The sequence below is a fragment of the Gopherus flavomarginatus genome, chromosome 9, assembly GCF_025201925.1.
Source record: "Gopherus flavomarginatus isolate rGopFla2 chromosome 9, rGopFla2.mat.asm, whole genome shotgun sequence".
Classification (NCBI taxonomy): Eukaryota; Metazoa; Chordata; order Testudines; family Testudinidae; genus Gopherus; species Gopherus flavomarginatus.
In genome coordinates, this window is record NC_066625.1 from 79,497,849 (window position 1) to 79,511,346 (window position 13,498).

The 13,498-nt window shown below is 42.8% G+C and overlaps 1 protein-coding gene across 3 annotated transcripts in view; it reads right to left on the reverse strand.

The window, feature by feature from the left end:
- The window catches only part of AKAP13 (A-kinase anchoring protein 13), a 343,718-nt gene that overhangs the window by 26,875 nt on the left and 303,345 nt on the right, over window positions 1–13,498 (reverse strand). For all 3 annotated transcript variants that reach the window (XM_050967379.1, XM_050967378.1, XM_050967380.1), the window contains 8 exons: window positions 12,333–12,400; window positions 9,431–9,497; window positions 7,813–7,948; window positions 5,893–6,005; window positions 4,658–4,804; window positions 3,152–3,402; window positions 1,849–1,974; window positions 1,615–1,732 (listed from right to left, as the gene is read on the reverse strand). In XM_050967379.1, the coding sequence (XP_050823336.1) occupies window positions 1,615–1,732; window positions 1,849–1,974; window positions 3,152–3,402; window positions 4,658–4,804; window positions 5,893–6,005; window positions 7,813–7,948; window positions 9,431–9,497; window positions 12,333–12,400 (1,026 nt within the window). The remainder of the gene's footprint in view (window positions 1–1,614; window positions 1,733–1,848; window positions 1,975–3,151; window positions 3,403–4,657; window positions 4,805–5,892; window positions 6,006–7,812; window positions 7,949–9,430; window positions 9,498–12,332; window positions 12,401–13,498) is intronic.

Genomic DNA, 13,498 nt, shown 5'->3' on the forward strand with positions numbered 1-13,498 from the left:
ATAGCACACGGATGCACTATCTTCCCAAGACAAGTTTCATTCAGAAGAAATGAAAAGTTTGTCACCAATCTTAAACAGACACCTATACAGTAAAGGGGAACCATAGCTATGGCAAACTAGGACAAGGTAAATAAGGACATTTTCAGCCTCTGCCAAGTGCATGGCTACCTGACTGCATGTATAAAAATGGGCATGCAGCAATTATGCATGTGCACACAGCTGTTAATGCAAGCAAATCAGGTGCAGCCATTTCTGAACACCAGTTTCTATTAGGAACACTCAATAAAGCTGCAATAAAAGTTTTAAGGGTCTGAATTAATGGTCCATCCTCGTAGTGGAAAAATTCTCATCTCTTTGGGTCTTGATGAAGTGACGCATTTGTGAAATAAATTGTTTCACATTCCAGAGACCCTCGCTCACACGTCTATAAACCACGCCAATGGGACAGACGACTATGTGTGAGGAGGATAATGGCCAACAAGATAGTCCCTTCTGAACATAAATTTATTTTAGAAAAAAACAAACAATACTTGAAAACTTTTGAAAGGTGTGAATTACAGAACATTAATGATTATACAGACACAGTGGTCAGTCTCTGCCATTCCTTGGCTAATCTATGGTGTCACAGCTGAGGTATCTGTAGGATGCACACCCGCTGATAAACTGGAATAGAAAGCATTACAGATACATCACTCTCCAGTGGATTTTGTGGGTGAAATCATGCAAAAAACACCTCTGGAGTTTACCATATCTTAAATGGAGTGGCACAGATAAACCACATCTCATCCTCACCTAATAAAAGGCTTCCACAGAGATTAAACAGAGTGCACCAGCAGAAAGCAGATGAGATTAAACTGTAAGCTGAGCCTTTCTGCTCTCTAAGTGAGAGACTGAGAGAAACCAGGAACACAGCAAGGATGTGCTATGCAGGCTACTCCCACAGGTTTCTACCATCCTAACTCCTGATCTCCGCAAGTGTTAAGATTTTGTGGCTGCTCCTGATGGGTTGATCATGCAGAATCAGTAAGGTGCTTGTGTGACACAGAGAAATACCCTAGAGAGTTGACTGAGGATTTATCACCCATAACCACTTGATCACAAATCACCCATAAAGAGTCATATTCGAGGCCAAGTTCTTTGACTACAGTATTTAAAAGTATGGTAATGTAGGATTCCTGGGATGGAAGAAAGGTTCAAAGGGAGAGTGTGAATCCTCTTGGAGATCTGAGATCTTATTCTTCCTTATTTTGCCATCCCCTTCTCCAAGGCCCTGCATCACAGCCACTATCCAAAGTGGTCAAGACAGGGGTCTTTGGAGTCTATGCATGTTGCTCCACAATTAGCTAGAGACTGCTGTAATGATGAGCATATCAAGGCACTTCACTTCTACAGGGGTTGTGTGCTGTACCTTTGCAGCACTCTCAGGCTTGCCTAGCCTGAGGTTTGAAACCCTGATGGAAGAAATGAAACCCAGGTCTCTAGTTACAGCAGCACTGGGCACTAAACACTGGGTGAGCTGGCAGGCTGATTCTGAGTTGGGCAGTTTTACTGGGAAAGGTCCTGGAGAAAGATACAGAGGAAACAAACGTGCTTAGGAAAAGAAACAGGCTCTACCTTTGGTATATTGTAATATTCTTTGTAATATCACGGGATACTTTGTGATCCGTTGAGTTACCAGTAAGATGCACTCAGGAATCCCCAGGCGCCTCACCACCGTGCTGCTCATTTTTTTCTAAAAAAAAGACAAGACAAATTAAAATGCTGCTGATGGAGCATTCGCCAAGACATGCCGATGGGCAGTGTGCACATGTTGAGGGGGTCAGCAACAAATCCCCCACCAGTGCCTACCTTGATGAATGCCTGAAACCGCTTCTCTTTTGACTGCAGGTCTTTGAAATAATTTACAGCCTCGTTGTGGTGCCCGCAGAATTTGCCGTACGTTCTCCTCATTCGCTCCCCATTCTCACCGGAAAACTGCAAGACATGAACAAACTTATAGCCCCCACACTGAGTCCTTGGGATCAATCACTTGGCATCACCCACCGTCCGTCACTGCAAAGGACGGCTACACTGGCAGTATAAATCTAGCCCGAAGTGTAGCTTTCAAAAAATGAAATCTGTGGAATTTTGTGAATGGAGACTCGGCATGGTATAAACCCTACCACAAAGAGCTGGCACTCCAAAGAGACAAGATGGATGAAGTGGGGGTGGGAAGGAGAAGAATTACAGAGGTGGGAGGCAGCTTGCCCGGGGTCACACAGCAAATCAGCAGCAGACCCAGGAAATGGAATCCAGGTCCCTGATTCCAAGCTTAGTGCAATAAATGACGGACCGTACTGTAACCAGCGCTGATGCTTTTCTCCCCATGGGGCATGAACAAACAAAGCAGGCATCAAACCTGACATCAACCCTTTCACCTGAAAATCTCAAAGCACTTAACAAAGATTCACAATTATTGTCATCTCTATCGTATAAGTGAAGCGGAGGCACAAAGGAGATGACTATGCAGCAAAGAAAAACCCACGGCTAGCCTGTGCCAGCCGACTCTGGCTCAGGTGCTGTTCCATTGCTGGGTTGACTTCCAGGCTCAGGCTGGAACCCGAGCTCTGGGGCCCTCCCACCCCATAGGGTCCTAGACCTTGGGCTTGGGCTGGAGCCCAGAAGTCTACACAGCAATGAAACAGCCCCGCAGCCTGAGCCCCACAAGCCGGAGTCGGCTGGCACGGGCCAGACACAGGTTTTTGTTTGCTGGGTAGACATACCCGAAGAGGTGATGTGACTCACCTTAGGCCACTAATAAGACAGCATAAGGGCAGGTCTATACTACAGAACTACTTCAGTATAAATAAGTATGTTGCTCAGGGGTGTGAAAAATCCACACTGATCTAAGCACTGGTGTAGTCAGCGCTATGTCAGTGGGAGGGCATCTCCTATTGATGGAGCTACCGCGTCTTGCTCAGGTGGATTAATTATACTAACAGCAGAGAGCTCTCCCGTCAGCGTACAGCATCTTCATTAAAGTGCTACAGCAGCGCAGCTGCACCAATGCAGACTTTTAAGCGTAGACCTGCCCTAAGAGAGAGAATTGTAGTTCAGGAGTTCCTGGCATGCAGTCTTGTGCTTAGAGCATGCAGGGTGTCTCACCACTCACCTGATTCACCAGGATGTCTCCTATCCTCTTGATAACAAAGTTCTTTTCACTTTTGTCCACCAGGGACTCCTTCTTCCTCTCCAGAATCCGCTGGAAGAACTGGTTGTGGATGTTCAGCAAGTCATCCAGGCAAGGAAAGACCTTTTCCACCATTTGCTGTTCAAACTGCAACTCTTGCATCATCCCCCTGCTGTACACATCACTCATGATCTTCAGAGTGCGGACGTGATGCATCTCTGTCTGCATCAGCTCTGCATGAGACAAGGACAGGTCCAACACAAGAAGCACATGAGTCGTCATTACCATCTTCTAGGACAAGGCTCTGTATCAATTCAGAGTATTTGGCATTGCTAAGCCAAGGAAAGCCACTTACCAGATCTAGCTGGTTAGAAGGGCTCATAGAAGCTAACAATGTAATGAAGTGCTATGGGGTCATAATTCCCCATTCTAACATGTGTATTACTTGCACTAGTATTACTGGGATTTATACATATGAACTCAGGGGAAAATAGTCTGTAATACATTAAATGCAACACTTTGGGCTTCCCAATGCCATTGGTATATACCAGTTTCTTTCTTTTCTTGCCTCTTAATAGTTACTAATTAGATTATCAATGTGAAAATATTTTTTTCTTTTTGAAGTGCATGGTAGGGCATAGCTTGGAGGTGGATCAGCCCTTCCCATACTCTGTTTATATGAACAAGTGCTCGCTCTCATTACTGCTAGAACACTGGCCCCCAAACTGTGGGACCTGCCCATCTGGGGGGGGGCATGGAGGAACGTTCGGGAGGGGTAGAGCATGAAGTGGGGCCTGGGTCAGCCCCACACAGGGGAGGAGGGAGTGCCACCCCATGCTGCTCTGGCCCCAGCTCACAGCCCCAGCCCCAGCCCCGGTCCCTGGACTATCTGTGGCTCTGCTCCCAGTCCCAGCCCAGCTGCAGCTCTGCTCCCAGCCACAGACCTGGCCTCAGCCTTGGCACCCGGCTCCCAATGGCAGCTGGGGGGAGGGCAGAGGGCAAGGGGGGCGAGACGGGGGCGAGGTAAAAAGTTTGGGGACCATTGTGTTGGAATCTGAACACTGCAGAAGGACAGATAATACCAAAACACCATGTTGCTCCTCTCAATATAGTTATTTTTCTGTGCAGCAAAAGCGGACACTTATATCAAGGGGGAGAAGATGCTAATACAAATAACTGACTACTCTGTACTCATGGGTAACTGTGTATAAAGGTCATCACCAGACAAACCAGGAGATGGAATTTGTTTGGATGGTTCAAGGTAAGTGAAATCCAGAATTCCAGAGCTTACTAAGATGGCATTGGAGATTTTCATTTCCAGTAAGCACAAAGAGCGAAATTCTGGCCCCAGTGAAGTCAATGGCAAACTCCCTTTGACTTAAAGATTCCAAATTAGTCACAAACTAAAAAGTATGAACAGACCATCCAAACCTAGAGGTTTCTATAAACTAAACTGGATCGCTTCTCTTTAACCAATAAACATCTCACCATATATGACATCTTGCCGTTTGACGACATCCTTCTTATGCTGCTTCAAAAACTTGCTGTCCACTACTTGACTCCAGGATTCTGCCTCCAGCTGCTTGGAGTCCATCTCAAACTCCCCCATGAGCTGTCCTTCATTCATGTCTGCACCTGCATAAAAGCACCATAAACAGATATCTGGTCCCACCTGAAATTCCCACTGCCTATTCTACAGATTTAGGCTTTGTTCTGAATGCCACAAACATTATATCCCCTCTCCTTCACTGACATGGAAACAATTATATCGAATTTTACTGGGTGAGTACGAAACAATGTAAACTACTTTTACAGGTTACTTGCTAGTTGCACTAAACAAGTCCACAATTATCATGTATACTGAACTCTGGTTTACAAGACAAGCAAGAACCAGTTATCTACCATGTAATGGCATGGAATTAACATGCAATTTGCCCTCCTTTGTTTACTACAGTAAATTAACAGAATTGTTAAGGAGTGCTTTGTAAAATCTGTATTTTCAAGCTTGGAAAGCAATAATTGATGTGCCTGGAATTGAAGATTATGTACATTTTAGAAAGAAATTGTTCATTTGTTGCCTGGACACAACATGTGAGAATTCCTGGCAACTGGGAAATTTCTCTGTCATCATGTCCTCTGTTCAGTTCCCAATGAATTAAAACCATGTTGTACTTTACAGGCCAGTGTTGGCTAATATACAAAATGTTTAAGGACTAGTTATATCCTAGAGTAGTCCTTGCTTAAAAAATAACTTCAGTTTTTGGTTTGATGTACACTGGATTCATGAATTTAACTAAAAAAAAAAATTAAAATATATTTTGAACCTGCCAGTATGAAAAAAGTAAAATATATAGGGATATGTAGATGTACAAATAAACTGGAAGAACAGAGAAAGCATGAAAGATGGGGAGGAAGGTGTACTTCTGAGCTATAAACACAGGCCACATAACTCAAATGTAAATGAAATGCTTCATATTTTTTCCCCCACTCAGAATATGCTAAAATGCTCTAGCCTATAAAGAAATTACTATATGGGGCCCTTGCTTTTTTTGTCTTTCTTTGTACTTCCTCTTATGTAAATAAGCTTCAATCTTCCAGCAAAGAAAAAAAAATCTGATATTAAAACACTTTTAAAGGATTTAGTGTTTCTAAAAATCAATGTTGAGACCATCCATTTGCTGGGGATGCGTCTGTCTGTGTATGAATACATTGGGATCTCTTACCTTCATCAGTTAGCGACTCCGTGGATTCATTCACCCGGCTGATTTTATGTAAAGAGTCTGTTGACTGTGACAGGTATTTCCAGGTCTGTATCATGTTTTCATCATTACCAACTCTGCGGAAAAAAGGAAATGCAGAACCCCATTCAGGACTCCAAAACTCAAATCAATCACTTTTTAAAGTACATAAAACAAATATAATTTTAAATAAAACTAAAAGCTGCACTAAATGCTGCCGATTATGCACAGGTATATGTGTTGTGTGCGCATGTATTTATATACTTTATGTATAGTGCTAATAACTACAAATTAGGGCTCAACAAACTGGATCATCTACATTTCTAACTGAAATAATCATTTCCCTAAAACCTGAAGTGAATATTTGAGGTCTAAAAGAGTTTGGTAAACTTAATTTAATTACTTTTCATTTTTGTATTGCCATTCCAAAGCCTTATTTTCAAGGTACTGTTTTTCCAGCTCAGCAAATGCTGAGGAATATCGGAAATCTCTCAAGAGAGTCTGTACATGCCAAGTTCTAGCTGAATGAAATTCATCTAACATTTGGACAAGCAGTTAATCTTGTGGATGTTTTTCTAAACTGAGCCTTTTGATAATTTTCCCCTTCACAGCTCTGCAAACACACATCCAACAGGGTTTTCTAAAATCACTGGTGTTAGGGAAAATGAAAGAGAGAATGAATGATCATGGAAACTCTTTATGTATAGCAGCACTCCGTGTGTGTGTAATTATTTTATACATAAATACAAAATGCATGATGATGTGTGATGGTATGGAGCTTTTCCTAGCTTGAGTTCTGAATGGCTGCATTACATGCCGTCATAAACAGATAGTTAAGGGTTAATGTCTCTTTTACCTGTAAAGGGTTAACAAGCTCAGTGAACCTGGCTGACACCTGACCAGAGGACCAATCGGGGTACAAGATACTTGGTGGGGGAAGTCTTTGTCTGTGCTTTTTGGGTTGTTCTTTGTTCTCTCTTGGGATTAAGAGGAGCCAGACATGCAACCAGGTTTCTCCAATCTTTCTAAAACAGTCTCTCATGTTCTAAATATTAAGTACTAGATAGAAGGAGAATCAGTCTTTATATTTGTTTTCTTGATTTGCAAATGTGGATTTTGCTGGAAGGATTTTACCTCTGTTGGCTGTAACTTGTATCTTATGCTAGGGGGGAGGGAGTCCCTCTGGTCTATGTAGCTGAGACCCTGTAACATTTTCCATCTTGATTTTACAGAGATAATTTTTACTTTTTCTTTCTTTAATTAAAAGCTTTTCTTTTTAAGAACCTGATTGATTTTTTTTCTTGTGTAAGACCCAAGGGGACTGGGTCTGAACTCACCAGGGATTGGTGGGGGAAAGGAGGAGGGGGGGAAGGTGAATTCCTCTCTGTTTTAAGATTCAAGGAGTTTGAATCACACTACCTCTCAGGGTAACCCAGGGAGCGGAAAATCTGGGAGGGGAAAAGAGGGGGAATGCTTTATTCCTCTTATGTTTTAAGACCCAAGGGATTTGGGTCTTGAGTCTCCCAGGGAAGGTTTTGGGGGACAGAGTGTACCAAACAGTATATTTTGTTTGGTGGCAGCGTTATCAGATCTAAGCTAGGAATTAAGTTTAGAGGGGTACATGCAGGTCCCCACTTTCTGGACGCTAAAGTTCAAAGTGGGAATAAGATCTTGACACATGCAAACTGTTGAAAATTTTAAATCCCAACACACAGGAAATTTGAAGTTATAGTTCCCACAGCAACTGCACTTTGACCCCTTTCCTCAGACAGTATATAGTATTTGTTTTTCTGCATATGTGGTGATAGAATATATGTGACATACACCCATAAATGTATTCCTAACGAAATGTGGGGAATAATGTAGGCTGCTTACATTATGCATGCTGTACATACACAGGCTTACCCTGCAATGTTCTGTATTGAGACACTTTTTGAAAGTGTTGTGGTCTGCTGTGATCTTCTGTTATTGAATATTGAGGTTACTGTGTTTTCATCAGGGGCAAGTATTGCAGATCGAGGGCGCTCCTTAGGTTGTGAGGCTAGAAGAGAAATGCCAGATATCTGATAAGAAACAGCATCCAAACTCCTTGCTCAACTCACTATGATGACTTGACTAAGCAAGGTTCTAACAATTCACTTCCTCTCTGCTTAGAAATAATCAGGGGCCGATCTTCAGCTGGTATCAACTGTTATAGCTCCATTCAAATCTAGCCTCATTCTCTGTCTTTACTGGTTTGTTAACACAGGAGCCATTCCTGAAACCTCTGCTTAGGACATAATTTCCATTCACTTGAGTAGTTTTGCCTGAGTAAGACTTCAGAAGTAGTTTCCAGGTAAATCTGGAGCCTACACTGAACAGCAACATAATTTATATTTGTTATATTATATATATATCTTATATCTGGGCAGTTCCAAATTCTTAAGACACAACATTCTTAAGTATAAATAACTTCTACGGCAATATAGGTAAAAACGACAAGGTAAACAATCAGTTATCATCTTCCGTGAGACTGTTCAACTGTTCGCTTGTGTTCCTGTGCAGGGAAGTCGTGACCAGAGCACCAAATGGAACACTGGGATTTCCTAACAGGGGAAGGAAAGACCTTTGACCCCTCACTGTACCGCCAGCTGGATGGGATGGTTGGGTGGAATACACAAGCCCAGAAACACTCTCATAGGAAGCTGAGCAGAACTTTATTACAAAATGACTGAAACAGTCACAGCAACTTGTCTTGGTGCTCTTATCACCTCCTTCGAGCTCTTACAATCCTCAATTTGCCCTGACCCCTCTTAGGACTGAATTTCTGACTATCCATCAGTTCACAGAATGCAGAGAGAAAGACCATCCAGTTATGTAGAAGGGCTTGGTCATATCTCCGCATCATCATTAGTCCCTGCATATCACTCTCTCTTTTTTCTTTCCCTAGTAAGCCTTCCTGCTTCCCACAGTGGTGCTGCTGGTCCATCTGATAAGAGCAGCTTACTGAAATGGCTTAGTTTGGAATGACCCCTTCCATTTTAACTTCCCCATTGAACAAAACACTCAGTTCAATGTTGTTTTAAATATTCTCCCAGTTTATGAATAAGCCAGGGAAGATCTCTGATGTCTTCTTTCCAGCTGAGAGTTCATTCACTCCAGGAGAATTCTCAGCTGGCCAGCTACAGCCAAATTCTAGTGCCATTGCATTGTGTAACAAACAGAAAAGAGCTGGATCACTAAAAATACTGTTTCCAATATGGAAAACATGGTCTCTTTCTTCCATAGCTTGTATCTGCATAAGATTATATGGGCACCACAGAACTGGGCCAACCATTTGCATAACATGAGCAATGCCTCTAAAATCCCAAATGTTGCTTATCACACAGGATATAATCACTTCTGTATCCTAAAATGTTTTATCTTTCATGGTACTGAAATGGATAACAATTGAACATGATGGTAAAAGATTATACTGAATACAATGAAAAATAGCAACTTTTGGGGAGCTAAACCAGAAAAGAGGGAAAGAACGGCTTCTTACTCTTGTTTCTCATAATTACTGTGGGTAACGAAGAGGTATCGTGTGCCTGAAGCATCCCCTTTTGTATCTGAAAGAAAAAGAGAGAGGTTTAATTTTTCCTGCCCAACATAAATGAAGGGCTATGTATATCCACAGACACCTTATTTTAATTATGCAGTAACGCCATTCTGAGTTCCCTCAGAATAGCTTAGATCCCAGATACTGTGCCCTGGGTATCTACAAGCAGTATTATCTTCAGCATGGTGATACAGTCCAAGCCATCACAAGGTATGTAATCAAATACGGAGAAATATTTACAATAAGAAGTAAAATAGGGAGACAATAATCCTGATATAGTTCTGATACTGCTAGATAGCTAAGTGTATTAAAGCCAAAAGGATCACTGAGGGAACTATATACATAATTGTAGTGACTAGCTGTTCAATGTAACAGCACGGCGAACACAGTCCTTGCCTCAAACAACCTATGGGTATGGCTACATTTGGAATTTCAAAGCGCTGCCTCGGCAGCGCTGCGGGAGCGCTGCCGCGGCAGCGCTTTGAAGTGTGAGTGTAGTCAGAGCGGCAGCGCTGGGAGAGAGCTCTCCCAGCGCTGCAAGTAAACCACATCCCTTACGGGTGTAGCGTGCAGCGCTGGGAGCCGCGCTCCCAGCGCTGCTGCCCTGATTACATTGACGCTTTACAGCGCTGTATCTTGCAGTGCTCAGGGGGGTGTTTTTACACACCCCAGTTGCAGCGCTGTAAAGTGTGAGTGTAGCCAAGGCCTATGATTTAAAGACAGGAGCAAAAGCCTTGAACGAGAAGAGCATGGGTGGCCTGGCGAACCAGGATGTGAAGGGGGCTCCCCGCACATGGGACAACCGTGAATTCGAATCAGAGGCGCTCATCTATATTAACATATAAAAACTGCCTTGAAAGAATATTAAAGTTGCAAAGTCTAGCATATAAAAGTTAAAAAAATGCCAAAATTAAGGTTGCCCATGTGACCTTAATTTGGTTCCATGGTGCACATGGATTATGTTGTACTCTAGTTACAGATCAGATGCTATTTTTTTCTATAGGAGCCATGCCTCGATCAGTGCACAGGATGGACGGTGCTCGCAGACTGGGGAGCTATTCTATATTTCATTGCAACCTTATTCCAATCTCCCTGCTCACCGTACCCACCGCACCCAGGTCTGGCTCCTCTCTCTGCTGCCAGGGGAGTGTGGAGGGCACAGAAGAGAGCATCTTCCTGCTCTGGGTTCCTGTGCCCACAGCCACAGCGGCCCCTGGTACCAGGAAGAGCAATAGCAGGGAAAATCAGTGCAGCCCTGGGCTGCAGCATGCTCAGTTGCTCGGTGGGGATGGTACATACTCACTCCGGTCACATGGAGATGCATAGGACAAGACGTGCTCCATTAACAAACTGCTGTTCAATATCTGTTTTACCTTCATTGTTCAATGCATGGCTCCACGCTGTGATTACGGCACGCTATTCAACCCCTACTCTGTATAGAGAAGCATTAATCTCCTGATGGCCTTTTCAATGTAGCACCTGAGTGTTTCACAAATGTTAATTAGTTGATCTTCACACACCCCATGAGGTAAGGCATTATTACTCCCAGTAGTGTAGTGAAGGGTAAATACGGGAAAACTCTTCAGATTTGGGGAATATGGAGTGTAGGTTAGATAAGTTTACTCAATTCTTCTTTTTTACCGTTTTATTGATGGGAAACTAAGGCACGGAAGCAGTAATGTCAAAAGTGTCCATTAATTGTGGGTGTCCGATTTGAGATGCCCGTAACCTGATTCTTCAGAGAAAATAGCACTGTATCTCTTCAGAACAGAGCTCCCACTGACTTCAGTTGTACTTCTGCAAATCAGACCTCAGGATCTCAAGTTAGGCACCAAGAAAGGGAAGGACACAGGGATCACATTAGAAAAATTTGGTTTAAGTGACTTGTCTAGCATCACAAAGGAACTCTGGGGGAGAGGCAAGGTGGCATTTGACTGACTAAACAAGAAGACTATCCTTCATCTTCCTGCAGTCCACAGCCTCATTCTCTACACACTTTCCAAGTTCTACAACAAATGAAGCAGGAGTCCTAGCTACAGCTGCCACACTAACTACACAAGTCTGATTCATTTCCTGAGCATTGTCCATCCTCTGCACTATATGAAGCAGGGGTCCTGTGGATCATATAAAGACTGTATTATAATGCATATACACAAGAGGGCAAGTTAAGTTTGCAGAGGGCAAACCTTAATTCTAGCATTTACTAACTTATGAGTGCTTGACTTTTCAACCATAATGTTCTTATACAGTAGGCTTTTTTGTTTGTAATTTCCTAGTGTGTTTTTTTTTTAATCACATCTAGAAAACAAGTTCTATATTGTGGAACCATATTGACTCTCATATATATATATATATATATGATCAGCAGCACTGCTGGAGTCTTTAGATCCACAGCACAGACCTGTCATTCGGGCTCAAGTGGTAACTCACAGCAGTAGTAGGCTGGCATCCTTTATATGGGACAGTCACTAGAGGGAGATGAGCAACCTTCTCCTCCTCCCCTGTGCTCGGCTTCATGTCTCAGTCCTTGTTTCCCCCTTCCTCCACCACTTGTCCCCATCCCAGTCTTCCCTTGGTTTTAAACAAACAGAGCTGCATTTTACAAAACCTAGAATATGATCTTTTCCTATTCACATTAGACAAGGGAAGCAGAATTAATCTACAATTTGGGGGAGTATCATAAATTTCAGGAGAGTTTAGGAGAATGATCCCCCATAACAAGGGATTCTGACATTATCCCCAGCAGACTGGAAATTCCATTCCTGCACATGTTGCAAAAGATGTCTGTATGCTAAAACACTTCAAAATAAATGTCATGTTCAGCACATGACATGAAACCTCTCACCTTCATTTTGACTTTTGCACAGGATGCGAGACTCTCCTTACAGCCTTTGTGAACAATTGCATTGCAGTCTGTAAAATGGGGAAAAACACACAAAAAGTCAGGTCAAAAGAAGTTTGCCTTTTGATTTCCTCTTACATTTCTATGCGAGACCGTGGGGTAATTAGGGATTTTCACTTCCATTCAAACTAGAAGAGCAGCTCTAGATATTGCCAAATGGGCTGCCTTCCATGATAAGCAGCAAAGAGTCCTGTGGCACCTTACAGACTAACAGACATTTTGGAGCGTAAGCTTTTGTGGGTGAATACCCACTTCGTGACGAAGTGGGTATTCACCCACGAAAGCTCATGCTCCAAAACGTCTGTTAGTCTATAAGGTGCCATAGGACTCTTTGCTGCTTTTACAGATCCAGACTAACACGGCTACTCCTATGTTCCACGATAATTAGGCCATAAAATGATTATTAATAAGATTTCCCCACAGATTTCAATTGATTGGGAGTTCTGCTTAAAAATCAATGACATGCTATGCCTGAAATTACACAAAGATGCTTGTTATTCTTTAGACGAAAAATAAGGAGGTGAACAGGAGCCACTGAACAACTAGGGACATGACTGCCGATTTATGACTTCACAGGCAGGCAGAAGTAGGGGTTGATTATAACAGCAAAAGATTCTCCTTAAACCCAAATATCTTCTTGATTAGAGCAAGAATGACAGGAAACCAGACGCAGGAAAGGAACAGGGAAAAAAATACTGCACAAGTGTGAAAAAGGATCACTCTCATATTTATATCTTCCATCACTCTGCAGAGACGCCAAAGAAGGTAACAGGAATGAGAGTCAGGATACTGGGTTTGAGACTTAGACTCTTGTCCAGCGAGACTGAACTCATCAGTTTGTTTCACATAGGCAACTGATACGTAACAACTTTCAACTCACTACTTAATATACACCCGGCTTGCACATGACCCAGTGACCTGGAGGTGAAAAAGCTCCACATCCCAGTCCTAATGCCCTGAGTCAGCCAATCACTCAGTGCATCAGATTTTGTCCTAATCATCCTGGAGATAAACTGTCCATTAAGGCTGGGCTCTACAAAGGGGACACAGGGAGTTACAGGTCCATCACACACTGATTTATAATGGGATTTTGGTTACTAACTCCCTGA